The 16,916-nt window shown below is 41.2% G+C and overlaps 1 protein-coding gene across 1 annotated transcript; it reads left to right on the plus strand.

Moving 5' to 3' along the window:
- Positions 1–5,914: 5,914 nt before the first annotated feature.
- Positions 5,915–16,464, plus strand: DBR1 (debranching RNA lariats 1). Its single transcript, XM_006883413.1, has 8 exons — positions 5,915–6,111; positions 6,963–7,087; positions 10,044–10,124; positions 11,398–11,483; positions 12,921–13,145; positions 14,622–14,702; positions 15,080–15,225; positions 15,780–16,464. Exons 1-8 carry the CDS (start codon positions 5,915–5,917, stop codon positions 16,462–16,464), a joined length of 1,626 nt encoding a protein of 541 aa, XP_006883475.1.
- The last annotated feature ends 452 nt before the right edge of the window (positions 16,465–16,916 follow it).

Raw genomic sequence — 16,916 nt, forward strand, 5'->3', positions numbered from 1 at the left:
GATATTTTGGGGGAGAGTTTTGTTTTGCACGGGGTCACCCTGAGTTGGAATCGAATGGCCTTACTACCACAGCAACAAAGTCTTTTCCCTCTAGAGCTTCCTTCCTGAGTCATCATTTTGGCTCACTCTTCATGTGGCTAGATTTCATTTTCGAGTTTTCCTACCCCGTCCACCCTCCACTCCCATGAAAGTCTTGTGGTTTCTGTCTCCCTGGATTTGATTCTCCTTTTCATAGTTGAAGACATAGACATCTGCTTATTGCCTTTTACTTGAAGGACATCTCAACTGGTACATTGTAGGAAATAAACATTGTAGGTGTTTCCAGAAAGGAGGAGAGACTACAAAATTGTTGGAAGAGCTGAGTGGCAAAGCAAAGAGACACTGTTCTTTGCCTTGAGATCAGACAGCAAGAGCTTGACTTGCGTGGAAGGCTCCATGGCTGCCCCAACCACCACTGAGGGGATCAGAAAGGAGAAGAGATGGGGTTTTTGCCTTTCTTCTACTTTCTAATATATATCCTTGAGAGTTAAGTGCAGGAATATACTGTTACTTCAAAATATTTCAGTGTGTGTTTCTTGACAAGGAAAATCTCTTCTATGTTGTTGTGAGGGGCTGTCACGGGGCCTACGAAGAACAGATCTGAAGCTTGTCCTGCCCTCGACATCTCTGACATACTTGATTCCATTGCTGCTGCCATGACTCTTCTCTAGCCATGGTCAAATGATCAAAACCAACAAAATGTATAACATTCTTTAGTTTATAGATGTTATTCCAATTTTGAAATTGTCATAATTTTTTCCCCTCTTGCTGAAGATATACACAGCAGAACATACACCTGATAATATCTTTCATGCCACTGCTTTACATTTAGTTGTCATATGTTGTTGTTATTGTTATGTGCCATCAAGTAGCTTGTGACTCATAGCGATCCTATGTACAAGAGCCCTAAACCCTGCTCTATCCTGTGCCAACCTCACTGTCTCTGACACACCTACTCCCACTACCCCAATTACTGAATTGGTCCATCGCATCAAGGGTCTTCCTCTTCTGCGCTGTCCCTTCATTCTTCCAAACATGATGTCCCTCCTGGCAACATGCCCAAAGTATGTCAGAGGAAGCTTCAAAATCCTTGACTCCAAGGAGCAGCCGGTTTCACCCTCCCGGGACAACCCTGTTTTGTTCTCCTGGCAGTCCATGATATATTCAAGACTCTTCTCCAGAACCACAGTTCAAAGGCATCAATTTTCTTTCTATCATCTCTAGTCACTGTCCAGCTCTGATGCATAGCATGCAACTGTGAAGACTATGGCCCAGATCAGGCGCACCTTAGTCTCTAGTCTGATGACGTTGTTCCTCAGTACTCTGGAGGGGGTCTCAGACAGCTGACTTTCCCAATGCAGCTTGTCTCTTGATTTCGTGGCTGCTGGCACCAAGATTGTTGATTGTGGAACCAAGCAAAACTATAGCTGTTAACAATCTCAATCTCTTCACCATCCATAATGATGCTGCCAATTGGCCCAGTGGTGAGAAACTTTGTTTTCTTGATGCTGAGTTTCAATATGTTGTTGTTGATTGCCGTTGAGTCAAAGTCAACTCATAAAGACTCTATGAACAAAAGACCTAAAGTCTTTCCATAGCTATTGTTGTTTCTCCAAGTTCATAGAGTTTCCAGAGGCATGTGATTTAGGAAGTGGATGCCACTCCTGCTTCCAAACCTGTTTTACAACTAGGAGTGCCACCAAACACTGTCCACACTGGGAAACCATTCTGGTATTTGATATTCCCGTGGCACAAGGTTCATTATCATAGCCAACCCAAGTTATCTCATACAGCACATTGACAAAGACTGCAAAGTGGAAGAATGTTCCTCCAGATAGAACAGCACTAGTCTCATTTAGCAGTGGTTAAGTGTTGTTGAGTCGAATACGACTGAGAGTAAGCGTTGCACAAAAGACCTTACATTTGTTCTATAACTAACATAATTTCTGTACACTTATAAGAGAGTTTGTAGAGTTTCCAGAGGCATCTAGTTAAGGAAGTGGATGCCACTCCTGCTTCCCAGAATAAATCAATCTGGAAGCTCATGCAATCATTGTACATAATGGGTAAACACTGAAACTATGCCATAGTGTTCAGCATCACAGCAACTCCAAGTTGTTCAGTACAGCAAATAGACAAATGATTGCTGTGTCTTTACAAAACAATGTTCTTCTAAAAGTAATGCCCTACAGGATTTTAAAGTCACACCCTCAAGCAGGCTTCCACCTTTACCCTTAGTCTAGGCTCAAGGCCATCCACTTTTGAGGGAGAAAAGAAGAGAAACACACAACAAAAAAGACCTCAGAAACTTCCCTTGACTAATTACCACATTGGAAGCTTCAATATAGCTTACAAAAATTTTTAAAAAACCCTGCTGCCACCCAGTTGAGGGGGTGTGTGTGTGTTTAATTTAGAGTGTGCTGCCACCTGGTGGTTTTGAGGGCCATAATAATTCAATTAATTAGAACTAGCCTCTCTGCCAGAGGACTGCTCTGCCCCCCAGGAGCGAGGCCCTCCAGGCTTGGCCTAGGGTTTAAGGCAGGAAGGGGCTTCAAGCCCCAAAGGGAGAGGGGAGTGGAGGCGGCTATGTGCTTCCTGTGCGTTGCTGTACAGAGGTAACTCGTGGTTGCTGTGATGCTGAACACTGTGACACTGATGTGTCAAATGTGAGAATGGTTCCCCATGGTGGACAGTGTTGGCTGGAGCTTTCCGACTAAAACAAGCCTGGAAGCAGGAGCGGCATCCACTTCTGAAATGGCTTGCCTCCAGAAGCCCTATGAACAGTGCTCAGGCCGTTCGTTCATAGGGTCGCTATGAGTCGTCTATGACTCGACAGCATCAAACAACAACAACAACATGAGTTGTCTACGACACCAAACAACAACAACAGCCTCTGTCAGGGTGGATGCTCAGAGGCCTTGTTGCTGTTGTTGTTAGGCAGTAACAAAAGGAACTCTGGAAAGGAAGTAAGAAAACAATACCATTTATAATAGTCACGGGGAAAAAAAATACCTAGGGATATATATACCCAGAGATACAAAAGACCTATACAAAGAAGATTACCAAGTGCCACAACAAGAAAATAAAAGTGTTGGTTTTATGAAGTTTTTTTCATTCACTCCTTTAAGGAGAAATTCAGGGAGGAAAGTAGAAGAAATTTCATGAGAAGTCCCTCTATTCGTGAAGGAGAGATTCACAGGGCAAAGTGGAAAAAAATTTCATGGGTATTTTTCCTACCCTCTGTCTGAAGTAAACTGCAGAAAAAGTCAGAGATAGAAGTGAAAAAAGGAGGAATGGGTAACAATCCATCCTCTGAAGCTCACTACATTACATTAAATAAAGAATTACTTAAGAGCTCAGGGATGAAAGTAAGAGAAAGGTCACTTTGGCAGTTGTTTCAGTATGTGCAGAAATACTGAAACTGGTTTAAACTGGTAAATTAAATGCAGTTAAATTTAAAAACTTGGCAAAATGTTGCACAAACTTTACAAAAAGCACATCAGAAAAGAGAACAGACTCCTATCAATTTTTGGTCAGTAAGGGCTTTGAAAAGAGTAGTTTAAAAGTCTGTGCAGGATTGTACTCGTAATCCAAAAAATTTGCAAAGAAAGATGGCTGAATCTTTGCACGAATCTGAATTAACTAATATTACATTAAAGAAGGTTAAAGCTAAAGGCAAGAAACAACCTTTGTCACCTTTAGAAAGAGCTTATCAAAACGGAGATGTGATTCCTGTTTTGATTTGGTTACTATGTGATTTGATCTCATTAGTTTAAAACCATTAGGGCCAGAAGAGGAGATGTCTGAAAAATTAGAAGAAAAAACCTCTTCAGAAGAGAGTGATAGTGAATCTGATACAAAGGAGGATTAAATTCCTCTACCTCCAACTCCGGAGGAATTGAGCAACATAATCCAGGATGATAGTCCTTATGAGAAGTTAAGTTAAAAAGTTTTAGAACTTTCTAATAAAATAGACAAATTGGGTTCTTGTAATGAAATATATTACCAAAGTAAAAATACAACTCCATCAGCAGCCACTGTTTTTCCAGATTCTATATTATTTAATTATATGAATCATGCTCCGGTGGGAGTGACTACTTTTAAGATGACTTTATCAGCCATTTCTAAAGCCTTGCAACAGGCAAACCAAGATGATTTATCTCATGGGGAAAAGGAGCTTTTGTATTTCCAGTAACAATTCAGGGTATGCTTCCTGATCAAGATTATCCCAAGGGTATCAATTTTATCAATCAGTCGTTATCTTATAAGGAGATTAAAGAATTAAAGCAAGCCATGGTTGCTTATGGTATGCATTCTACCTATGTAAGAGGCATATTACAAGGATTAGCTACAGAATTTAGATTAATTCCTTATGATTAGGAGTCCATGGTTAGGATAATTTTGGAATCTGGAGCATATTTACAGTTTAGAACTTGGTGGACTGATGAAGCTACAAATATGGAGAGGATTAATTTATCTAGAAATTCTCCTGTTAATGTTACTACTGATCAATTGTTGGGGAGAGGACAATAGCTTGAAGTACAAGCTCAGTTACAATATGATGATGCTGTGATTGTACAAGTAAGGCTTTGCTGTATGCAAGCCTGGGATAAAGTAGAAATTTCAGCAAAGGGATATCAATCCTTTATCAGAACAACATAATTTGAAAATGAAAAATATAGTGATTTTTCTATCTAGATTTAAGGATGCTATTAATAGAGCAGTATCTCAGTCCGAGGTTGATGAGATTTTGTTAAAACCCTTAGCATTTGAAAATGCTAATTCAGAATGTCAAAAGGCTATTAGACCATTGGAGACTCAGAATGCTTCCTTAGATGAATATATACATGCTTGTACGGACATTGGAACTAGTTAGTTCTTATCCATCCAATGTATTAGGAGCCACTTTAAAAGGAACTTTAAATTTTTCTCAAACAAAATGTTACAATTGTGGAAAATAGGACATTTGAAAAGAGATTGTCAGAAAGAAGGGAGAGTAGAGATGTAAAGAAAAAAAATCCATCTAACATCAGCTACAGTATCCCTAGTACCACGACCCCTTCTAACCCAGCCTGGACTTCTGCCAATTCTCTGCTGATGTGCTATTCCAGTCATTTTTGGATAATCTTCAGTAGAATCTTGTTTGCATGTGAAATTAATGATATTGTTCTATAGTTTCCACACTCTGTTGGGTCACCCTTCTTTGGGATGGGACCGAAAGAGACGGCAATTAACAACACAATAATATAACCTTACTCTGTCCAGACAACAGCTTCCAGGTCTAGGCACAATATCCGTATGAGTACAATTAAGTGTTCTGGGACTCCCCTGCTTCTCCATGTTGGACATAGTTTGTCATGATCATAATTTGTCATGAACACAGTTTCCATTTTTAGAGACTTTGAGCCTTGGGAGCAATCAAGAGTCCTATTAATCAAGGGAGCTCTGGTGTCCTAAGTGGCAAGACGCCGCACTGCAAACCCAGAGGTATGCGGTTCAAATCCACCAGATGCTGTGCTGGAGAAGGAGGGGGCAATCTCCTCCCGTACCAGTCAGATCCGATTTGACGGTACACATAAAAATAATGCAATAAAAATTAAAACATTTAAAAAAAAAATTAAAAAAAAAAATTTAAAAAAAGTCCTATTAATTACGCCCGCCCATAGGATTAGCAAAACCCAATCAGAAGAGTCCCTCAGTGTGCCCGCCCCTTCCGGATCGCGTCCTCTCGCGAGAGTTAGACGTCAGAAGCGCGCTATTTTAGCGGATCCAGTAGCCAGAGGTCTGTGGCCGTTCATTTGGCTGGGACTTGCAGAGCGGATCTGTCGGAGTTCCTGGTCCGGAGATTTACCTCGCTGCAGTCTCGACCGGCAAGATGCGGGTGGCCGTGACCGGCTGCTGCCACGGCGAGCTGGACAGGCTCTACGAGACCCTGGCGGTAGCGGAGCGGCGCGGCGCGGGCCCGATAGACCTGCTGCTGTGCTGCGGAGACTTCCAGGCGGTGCGCAACGAGGCCGACCTGCGCTGCATGGCCGTGCCGCCCAAGTACCGCCACATGCAGACCTTCTACAGGTACCAGGGGTCGGGGGGCGGCCAGCGGGCGTGGGGGGGGGGCGATGCCCGGGTCCCTTCCCGCCTTCGATCGCCGAGGCCTGGCGCTCGGTAGATGTCACTGCACCCTTTCCCCTCGGGGCTCCCTTCCCAGGGATGACAGGTCGACAGAGGTCCAAGGGACAGCTGCCCACCTTGCTCGATTGCACTTTCCTGGTTGCTCTCCATTTAATTTTTTTACTTTTTGTCCCATTGACTTTTTGGATAATGGCAGATAATTAAGACAGTCATATGACTTGTAACTTACTTCATTTGTCTACAATGTGATACATCCATTAATGTCTATCATGACATTTTAATCCCCTCTATAAACAATACGCGATTCTGAAAACAGCAGATTATCTCTGGGACGGATTTATTCCACGATAATTAAGACAGTCATATGAGTTGTAACCTTTTATTTCATTTGTGTACAATGTGATACAATCACTAATGTCCATCATTACATTTTAATCCCCTCAGTAAACAGTACATGATTCTGAAAACAAACAGGCACATTAACTCTGGGACGGATTTATTCCACGCTCCAGGGATTATTACTGGACCCCTAGGCTGTGTGTGAAGTCTCTGTTTTAATAGTTGAGATGGTAGCAGCTAACTGAGTAGAGGAGTCAACCATGTTGAATTTGCCACTGATTTAAAAATTTTAAAGTGGCAGTTCATTCTTAAGGGCAAGGTGGAACTGAGCAGTTCGTCTGGGAAGGACTTTTTTAAACTTTTATGTGTAGCTCAGATTTTTTTTTTTTTTCTCCCTTTGCCTTTTAAAATTACCCCTGTTTGTAACTGACAGCTTTACTCTTCTGATGTTGTAGATATTACTCGGGCGAGAAAAAGGCTCCAGTTTTAACGATCTTCATCGGAGGAAACCATGAAGCCTCCAATCATTTGCAGGAGTTACCGTATGGAGGCTGGGTGGCGCCAAATATTTATTACTTAGGTATGTGTTCCTGGTGATTGGGGGCTTTATATGATGGAGTAGCTTGTTGGGATTAGTAAACTAGTAGCAAGAGACCAATACCATGGACTGCTAAGAGAGAAAACCCTGGAGAGGGTGAAACCAGGCTGCTTCTTGGAAGCAAGGATTCTGAAGCTTCTTCTGACATATCTTGGCCATGTTGTAAGGAGGGAACAGTCCTTGGAGAGGGACATCATGCTTGGGAGGGTGGAGGGACGGCACAGGAGAGAAAGACCCTTGATGAGATGGATTGATTCAGTGACTGGGGTAATGGGGATAGATGTGTTAGAGACAATGAGGTTGACTCAAGATAGAGCAGGGTTCAGAGCTGTTGTACGTAGGGCCCCTAAGAGTCATAAGCAGCTCAACAACATCATTGAGATGGGATTTGGGGTTATGCCTTCATTACATCATTTAAGTAGTCAATGAGGAAAATGTAGTTTAGGGAGTAAATAATGAAACCTTGCATATGCTTTCTTCGTGTATTTTAGCAGTTGTTTTTGTTGTTGGTGTGGAGTTGAGCATGACTCACAGCAACCCTATGAACAAAAGGCCTGAAGCCTTTCTGTCTGTAACTATCGTTGTTAATCGCGGTTCCCAGAGTTCCCAGAGGCCTGTTGTTTAGGAAGTGGATGCCACTGCTGCTTGCTAAGTTTTAGCAGTAGTTAATGTTACACTAAGGGCCTGATCCCCTAAGAGGTTGTGCTACAAACCCAGTGGGCACGCCTCTCTGGCAGGTGAAAGCCACCACTCGGTCCCTGGAAGAAAGATGAGCAATCCTGTCCCATTAACACTTTACAGCCTTTAGAAACTCAGTGAAGGGTCAGCGATGTGCACCTGCTCAAGAGCAGGGAACTTGAGTTTGAATGTTTACCTGCAGAGACCTTGGGCACAGTTGGTTCTGAAGCGAACTAGTGGATTCATACTGTTGTCCTTTGGCCGTGTAGCTCTGTCCTCCTCCCGGCCACCAGAGCTCCCTATAGAATTTGCAGTGTCTTCATGTTTTCCTAACTTTTTATTAAATGAAACAACTTAAAGTTCCCTATATGGGAATTAGTGAGCATGCAGAAGTCAAGTTGCTGTATTGAAGCTCTGTGCTTTTCCTCAACTTCAGCAGCTGTTTTCGTTCTGCTGTGCATGTTCCAGTCTTTCGTTTCCCCCAATTTTGTTTTGTTTCGGGGGGGGGAGGTGAGAGAGAGACACACACAGAGAGAGGAGAGAAATAGAGATGACTAGAGTATTTTGAATCACATCCTGTCATCTTACCTTATATTCTTCCTTAAAAATTTCTAAATAATAAGGATTTTTAAATGCCACAACTTCAGTGCTATTATTCCTCACTGAAGTAGCAAGAATTCTTTATTATCTGTTGCCTAGTTCATGGTCAGGTTCACTTGATTCTTTTTAAAGATGTGTTAGGATGGACTTGTTCAGTTAGTAACAATCACACAGAATCAAATTTCGTTTGATTGCCATGACTTGGAAGTCTCTGTCTATAAGAGTTTCACGTTTTTCTCTCTTATTTGTGTATTTACTTGTTGAAGAAAATTTTTCCTATAACAGTGTTCTACATTTTGAATTTAGCTGATTGGTTCCTTTGTATTAGGGTGTGAGCCGATTGGATTTGGCCTCGTACATAAAAAGACTTTTAGCCCTTGGGCCTGGTTTTTGATTGCATTAGGGTATGAGCTGATTGGATTTGGCCTCGAGCCCTTGGGCCTGGTTTTTGGAAGCAGGAGTGGCATCCACACTTTCAGAAAAGCTTGACTCTAGAAACTCTATGAACTTGGAGAAAAATGAAAGTTTTGTGTTCAAGACTTTATTCATAGGGTTGCTGTGGGTTGTCTAGGACTCTATGGTACTTAACAATAACAACAACCCAAAGGTAGGTGGTTTGAATCCTTACGCGGTTTCAGGGGAGAAAGGTGCACAGTGTCCTCCTGTACAGTTTTACAGTCTCTGAAAATCTGTAGGAAGTTCAGTTGTGAATAGGTCGCGACGCGACCACACATCACAGCAAGGTACCAATTGATGTCTGTTTCCTTCTTAATACTTTCTCTCACTTGTTCCTGCTTTTTTCTGAGTCTGTTTGCTGATGTACTTTCCAGCTCACTTCCTCACCCGTAAACAAACTCAAATCAAATCCATTCTGACTCATAAAGGCCCTACAGGCTAGAGTAGAATTGCCCCACATTTCCAAAGCTGAAGTCCTTACTTAAGTGCACTGCTGTATCTTTTTTCAAAAGAATTGGCCAGTGGATTTGATACATTAGCTTTTTATTAAGTGATTTAATACTTATTCTTCAGTAGTGTGCCTTAAGGGAGTTCTGGTGGCTTGTTGTTAAGTGCCGCTGAGTTGACAGCACATCTGAACTTTCCTATCCTGTGCTGGCTCTCCTCATCTCTAACACCCGGGCCCATTGCAGCAGTCACTGTGTCAATACACCTGGTTGAGGGTCTTCCTCTCCTTTGCCGACCCTCCACCCTTCTGATACTTACAGGCATCTAAGAAATTTAAGCCTCTTCTAGCCATAAGCCCAAAATAGGTGAGACGAAGCTTCATCTTTTGTTCCACTGAACACTCTGGCTGTCCTTTCTCTAGTCTGGTGGCTTGGTGGTAAGGAATTGCACTGCCACACCAAATGCATGTGGTTCAAATCCATCAGCTGCTCTGTAGGAGAAAGATGGGCAGTCTCCTGTGGGATTTATTGCCTCTGAAAATCTGCTGGAGATTCAGCTATGAATCACTTCTGACTTCATGAGACCTAACAGTGTGCGTTGTGTGATGTTGAAATCTGAGAAATGTCAGAGATAGCTTCATCAGGATGCTTAATTATCAAATCAGTACTTCATGGAAGTGCATTCCTTTAGGTGGTATATTTTCAGTTAGTAAAGAGAGTGTTTCATCAGCTCATAATTGCATATTTTTTTTCCTCAGGTTTAGCTGGTGTGGTGAACTACCGAGGTGTTAGAATTGGTGGAGTCTCTGGTATCTTTAAATCTCATGACTATCAAAAAGGTATTGCTATTTTTGAGAATTCTCTTTAGACTTTACTACTCGCATGCCCCATCCGGAGTAACTTAAGCCTAATACAGTTTAACTCGACTTGTCATGATATTTGTTTTTTCTGTGAACCAACAGGTTTTACTACTAAACTATAGACTATAAGTGTAGTGATAGAACTATATATCATATGTATACGTCCATCATTAAATTTTATCAGGTCTTAGGATACTACGATAATTTTTTTTAATTTCTTTTTTTCTAAATTTTATTATTTTTGTGGGTATCAAATCGGATGCAACTGGTACAGGAGGAGATTTCCCCTCTTTCTCCAGCGGAGCATCTGGTGGATTCAAACCGCCTGCCTTTGGAATTGCAAAGCAGCTTCTTGTTACTAGGCTACCAGAGTGCCAGGATACTTTTTTTTTAAGGATAATTTTTTTTCCCCTTCTTTTATTATTATTATTATTAAATTTTATTAATTTTAATGAACGTTTACAGATTTAAGAATAATTTTCTTTAATTTTTTTTTTTTAATAATTTTAATGAACATTTACAGAGAATTTAGATTTCCATTCATTCATTGCTGCACTTCTCTCCCCGCCAAGCCCTCTCCCCCCACCCCCCAGTTCGCTCCTCTCTTTCAAAAGTAAAAGAAAGACTCCCTCCCTGGTACACAATCCCCCCGCACCCCTCCCACCACCCCAAGTACATTCCACTATGCAACCTTAATTGTGGACTCTTGACAGATTTAAGCATAATTTTTAAGAAAGAAAATTGAAGTTCATTGCTTGCCTGTCTTTGACTCCCTGCCCCTCCTTTTACCACCCCTCTTCCTTACCAGGCAGTTACTACTTTGTGGTAATTTTTATGTCACCACCATAAAGGAAGGTCTGGTAGCCTGGTTGGTAGGGAGTTATATTACCAACTCCCAAGCTGAGCAGTTCAAATCCACCAGCTGCTCTTCAGGAGAACGAAGAGCAGTCTCTTTCCATGTTCTTTACAGCCTTTGAAAAGGGATTTTAAAAAAGTGTCTTTTATGGCATGCTTTAAACTTCATAGAAATGTATCTTACAACAATCTCTCTAGGGTTAAACTAAACCCTGTGTTTGTGAATAGTATTTTCTTAAGAGCAGTGAAGTTTTTGTTGTTAACAGGGATATTAAGAACCAAAAAAAAGAGATAATAAATGTTAGTTTTAGGGTATTGCGTGTATGTATTTGTATCGGATCGTGTAGTGCTTAAAGGCATTGAATACAGTGGGTTTTTTTTTGTCTATGAATTTCAGGTCATTTTGAGTATCCTCCTTATAATTCATCTACCATAAGAAGTATATATCATGTGAGAAATATTGAAGTCTATAAATTAAAACAGGTATGTAAAAGGTCTTTTTCAGCAAACTTGAGAAAGAAATCATCCTATAGAGAAATGTATTTTGATAATTTTGATATTCTGCTTCCAAGAAGAGCTCTTAATACATAGTAGAACCTGTAGAATCCAGAACTTCTGCAGCTCTGGGGCCTCGGGGTGAGGGTCTGCACTGCCCACCCACAGGTTCCAGCTGCTCCAGGGGACACAGGTGGGCAGTCTCCTCCGATGTGGTTTACAGGCTCTGAAAACCCACGAGAGGGTCATCTGTGAGTCGATTCTGACTTGACAGCTCCTAGCAGCCACAGCACAGCAGAAGGCAGGGTTGGTGTAAGCCTGTCAGAGAAGAAAACACAAACATTTCTCTGCTACTAGAGGGTGATAGAACAATGCTAAGAGTGCATCCCATCAAAGGTGGGAGCTTGTGAGGCTCTCCTGGGTTTCTGTGTATATTGGGGAACTTGAAGGAAAAATATAAAAATATTTAAACAGTAACTGTTATAATTAGATAGAAAGGAAATAGTAGAAAATTGTGAGAGTGATAACAAAACTCTGCTTAATTAGAAGAGCAGGCTTTAGATTTTTGTGCAAGAACCTATTAAACACGCAGCACGGAGGTAGGGAGTTTTCACACACAGCTTCTCGTAAAATCGCCACCTTCACTTGTGAGAGCCGGGGTTGTTCTTGCCCTCACTTTACAAGTTAGAAGCACACCTGTCATACTGGTACCACACAAGGTCCATCAAGGCCCATGCTCAGCCCTCCTGAGCGACATGATGCCTTCAGCCTTAGGAGACTCTGGGATGGGAGGTAAAGTGCAGATCCACACGGTCCCACTCTGCAAAGCAGTGCATCAGGAGAGGGGAGGGGAGGCCTTGTTAGTTGAGCATTGCATCAGTGATTGAAAGAAATTAAAATGATACGTCATCAAAATAGAAAAAAAAAAGATGCAAACTTGAGCCCAGAAAACAGCCTTCTCGGGCCTCCCAACTCTAGTAAGTAGGAGAGCCTCCCTGATTTCTTTATCATCATGCCTGCAGCGTCAGGCTATTGATGGCCATTTCTTTTTTGTCTCTCTTTGGGATCACTGTATTAACGTTAGCAATCTTTAGTGTCTGCATTTTACACCTTAGCAACCCAGTGCCCAGTGTTCGGCCTGATCAGAATGTGCCTGTCTCTTCCCTGGCTTCCTTAGAAAATAGGGATCATTTCTTTATGAAGCAAAAATTAAGTTCTTCCTCTGCCTGGGAGCGTGAGTGGCCAAACTCCTGCTGTCTGTGGCTTTCTTCAAGTGTCCTTAGTATAGGTTAGGGAGCAATCTAGGAGGGGAAATGGTTGTGTAGATGAGTGAGGCGGGTCATGGAATCGTAGTGGTCAAGAGAAAAGGGGATTTCTTTAGGTCTGTTTTTAAGCGCTTACTTTCTTTCACCCTTAATTTTAAAGCTGAAGCAGCCTGTAGATGTATTCTTGTCTCACGATTGGCCAAGAAGTATATATCATTATGGAAATAAGAAACAGCTTCTCAAGGCTAAGTCTTTTTTCCGACAAGAAGTGGAGAATAACACATTAGGGAGTCCTGCTGCCTCAGAGCTGTTGAAACACATCCAGCCCACTTACTGGTTCTCAGCACATCTTCACGTGAAGTTTGCAGCCTTCATGCAGCATCAGGTAAAACACGATTTTTTTGTTGTATTGGGTTTTTTAAAATTAATTAATTTAAACTTAGTATCTACAGACGAGTTGATTTGATGACACCTAACAAATGGATATATCTCAGAGAGGGTGCAGCCGGAGTGCTCTTTGGAGGCAACAATGACGCGGCTTTGCCTCACATACTTAGGGCATGTTGCTAGGAGGGGCTATTCCTTGGAGAGGGACATGATGCTGGGAAGGGGGGATGGTCGGCAAAGGGGAGGAAGACCCTCAACCAGGTGGATTGACACTGTGACTGCCGTAGTGGGCTCTTGTATGTCAATTGATGTTTGTACTTGGTGGAAAGGATAGGTTTCTATGGTAACATGAAGGTTTTATTTCCTTTTCCCTTAATTATTAACTCAAATTTAGTTAAATATGATTTGTAAATGAAAGAATTCCATGGACAGAAACTTTCTTTTTAAACTATTAATAAAGGTTTCTTCTGGGGAATTTTTGAACTTTAATTGGGCCTTGCCACTTTGTAGGAGTGGGATATGCTTTGCATTGCATATTCCTGTACCATTTATGTAGCATATAATGCATGGAAATGATAAAATTACCTTTTTTTTAAAAAAATTCAGTGACCAGTCTTAGGATACAGCATGAATTTGGAAATAATGCATGAGCTTATTTACATGGTTTGCAAAAAGTATAATGAGTGTGTTATTTGCATAAAAATATGAAACGTCGTTAAAGAAACATGAGGAATTTTTCTGCACAGAAAGTTCTTCCTAAAGATCTTTCTCTAGACCTTTTTCTCTTGAAAAATTATTCTCTTCATCTTTAGTGAGAAAAAGAGATGTTGTTGTTGTTTTCATTTTTCCTTCAAGCCATTGCCACTTGACTTAAAAATTTATCTTCTTACAAGTTTATTATCTATTGATGAGAGTCACCTGATCCACCAACTTGGTGTTCTTCAAGTGCCATATCAAAAAATCCTTGCCAAACTTGGGCCTCTGAAAATTTTCCCCATGGGTTTCTTTCTAGAAGTTCTGTAATCTTTTTTAAAATTATTTTTTGTGTGTGTATCATCAGGTCAGATCTGACTGGTACAGGAGATTGCCCCTCCTTCTCCAGCAGAGCATCTGGTGGATTCAAACTGCATACCTCTGGGATTGCAGTGCAGCTTCTTGCCACTAGGCCACCAGAGCTCCCTAGGTTTTGTAATTTTAATATTAACCAATTTGCTTTTAAGACCTTCTTTCTTCTTTAACCCTTAAGTTACATGCTTTAATTTGTTGCTATTTTACTTTCATAAAGAAAGCGTCAAGGTTCAGTTCTTTGCCATAGTTGCATAATTTCGCATAGAAGTGATTTGATTTGGAAAAGCAGTAATCATTTCTTAGACGCACAACGTAGGGCTGTGTGTAATAAAGATACTTTTCGGTTTTGTCTGTATGTAAGTTACCGGGCATGTCTTCACATTCTCCCTTTGTTTCTTTGCTCTAGGCTAAAGACAGAGAACAACCAGCAAAAACGACCCGATTTTTAGCCTTAGACAAATGCTTACCACACAGAGATTTCCTTCAGGTACAGAAATAATGAGATGCTCTTTTCTCTTTTTATTAAGTTACATTACCTTTTTTTTTTAAAGAGGATATTCAGATTACAGATTCTGGGGCTTCATCTGACATACTTTGGGCACATTGTAAGGAGGGGAGAGGTCCTTGGAAAGGAACATCATGCTTGGGAGGGTGGAGGGACGACGCAGGAAGGGAAGACCCTCTGTGAGGTGGATTGATTCAATGACTGGGGTAATCGGGATGGGTGTGTCAGAGGCAGTGCAATTGGCACAGGATAGAGCAGGGTTTAGGGCTGTTGTACATAGGGTCGCTATGAGTTGCAAGCGACTCGACGGCACAGAACAACAACATGGATTTCTTGACAGTACCCATTTCTTCCTGTAGGTGATAGAAATAGAACATGACCCCAGTGCTCCTGATGGCTTGCAGTATGATGTCGAATGGCTCACCATTCTCAAGGCTACTGATGATCTTGTTAATGTGACTGGGTGCCTGTGGAATATGCCTGAAAACAATGGCTTGCACACAAGGTATAACTTTATGAATAACTTGCCCTCTGCATTTCTCTTCTGTCTCCTTTTTCCTTGTTGTAAAAACGTACTGATAGAGACACATTTGTCATGTCCGCATTGAATACTAAGTTAGGCTCACATCACCCTTATCTGTTGCCAATTTTTCCCTTCAAATGTAAGAGAATTATTACCGAATGGATGTCAGAACAATTCAAGGTTACTGACTGTATAGTTTCGAAAGCTGTAAGTTTTCCTTCTAAGGACAAGAAGATGGAAAGTTGAGCACCAGCCAAAATAAATGTGTATGTGAATAATAATAATAATACATCAAACTATAAAAAGGGTCGGAGCTGGATTCTTAGGGTTAAATAATTGATACTTGCTTTAGGATATGTGTTAAGGACTAGGTACTCTAAAATTTTTTTTTTCAAAATGCTTAAATTAATGTAAATTTTCCTAAATGGAATTCTGAAGTTTTTGCATCTAAAATTAGTGATTAAAATGTTGTCATTTACTTATTGTTCCTTGATACCTGTAAAAATATTAAAAATGATTGGTTTGGACTTTTGTAGGTGGGATTATAGTGCAACCGAAGAAACTATGAAAGAAGTCTTAGAGAAGTTGAATCATGACCTCAGAGTTCCCTGTAACTTCAGTATGACAGCTGTTTGCTATGACCCCAGAAAGCCACAGAACCACACGCAGCTGGTTCACCGGATCAATCCTCAGACGACTGAATTTTGTGCCCAACTTGGCATCACAGACATCAATGTCCGACTTCAGAAGGCCAGGGAAGAACCCCGCCCTGTTGAAGACGCAGAGCCTGAAGATGCAGAGAGTAATGACTCAGGCGAACCCAGTGAATATAACACAGACACATCTGCGTTGTCCTCCACCAATCCCGATGAAATCATGTTAGACGATGAGGAGGACGAGGAAGACAGCCTTGTAAGCGGACCTAGTGACATGAACACATCGTCAGATCAGACCTCTGACTTCTCTGCAAGCTTCTCAGATGTCCGAATCCTGCCAACTTCCATGATTGTATCTTCCGATGACACGTTGGGTTCCCCAGTTGCTAGAAAGGGAAAAACTGGTCATGTGGTAGAGTTGGGGGATGAGAATTCCTTAATTCAGGTGCCACTGAAGAGGCTGAGTGATGAACATGAACCTGAACAGAGAAAGGAAATTAAGAGGAGGAATCAAGCCATCTATACTGCAGTAGATGACAGTGATGCAGCAGACAGCTTGTCTTGATGTTGCATGTAGACACGATTCTCAAAAACTATTTTTTTAGTGTTGAATTTTTGACTCAGGATTAAATTTTGTAAAAATGAAGGTAGCAGTGGAAAATTCTAAGGCAGAATGGATAATTTTAAAGACTTTGTCTTTAGATTTTTCAGATTATATTACATTAATATTACATTATATTACATTAATATTCGTATATTGATTACTGTTTTCCCAGCAAATGCCTTATGAGTACCTACTTTGTGCAAGGTACTTTTTTTAAGATGGGAATAAAAAGGTGAAGAAAGGGTTTGATGGGTTTTTTTTCCCCCAGTATAAATATTTTGATGTATAAAATATCATGTATTACTGCACTGCAGTCCTAGAGGTGCGCAGTTCAAATCCACCGGATGCTCTGCTGGAGAAGGAAGAACAATCGCCTCCTGTACCAGTCAGATCCAATTTGACGGTATACACAT

This window comes from Elephantulus edwardii, unplaced genomic scaffold (genome assembly GCF_000299155.1).
Source record: "Elephantulus edwardii isolate Elephantulus edwardi_28Jun2011 unplaced genomic scaffold, EleEdw1.0 scaffold00027, whole genome shotgun sequence".
In the NCBI taxonomy this organism is placed as follows: domain Eukaryota; kingdom Metazoa; phylum Chordata; class Mammalia; order Macroscelidea; family Macroscelididae; genus Elephantulus; species Elephantulus edwardii.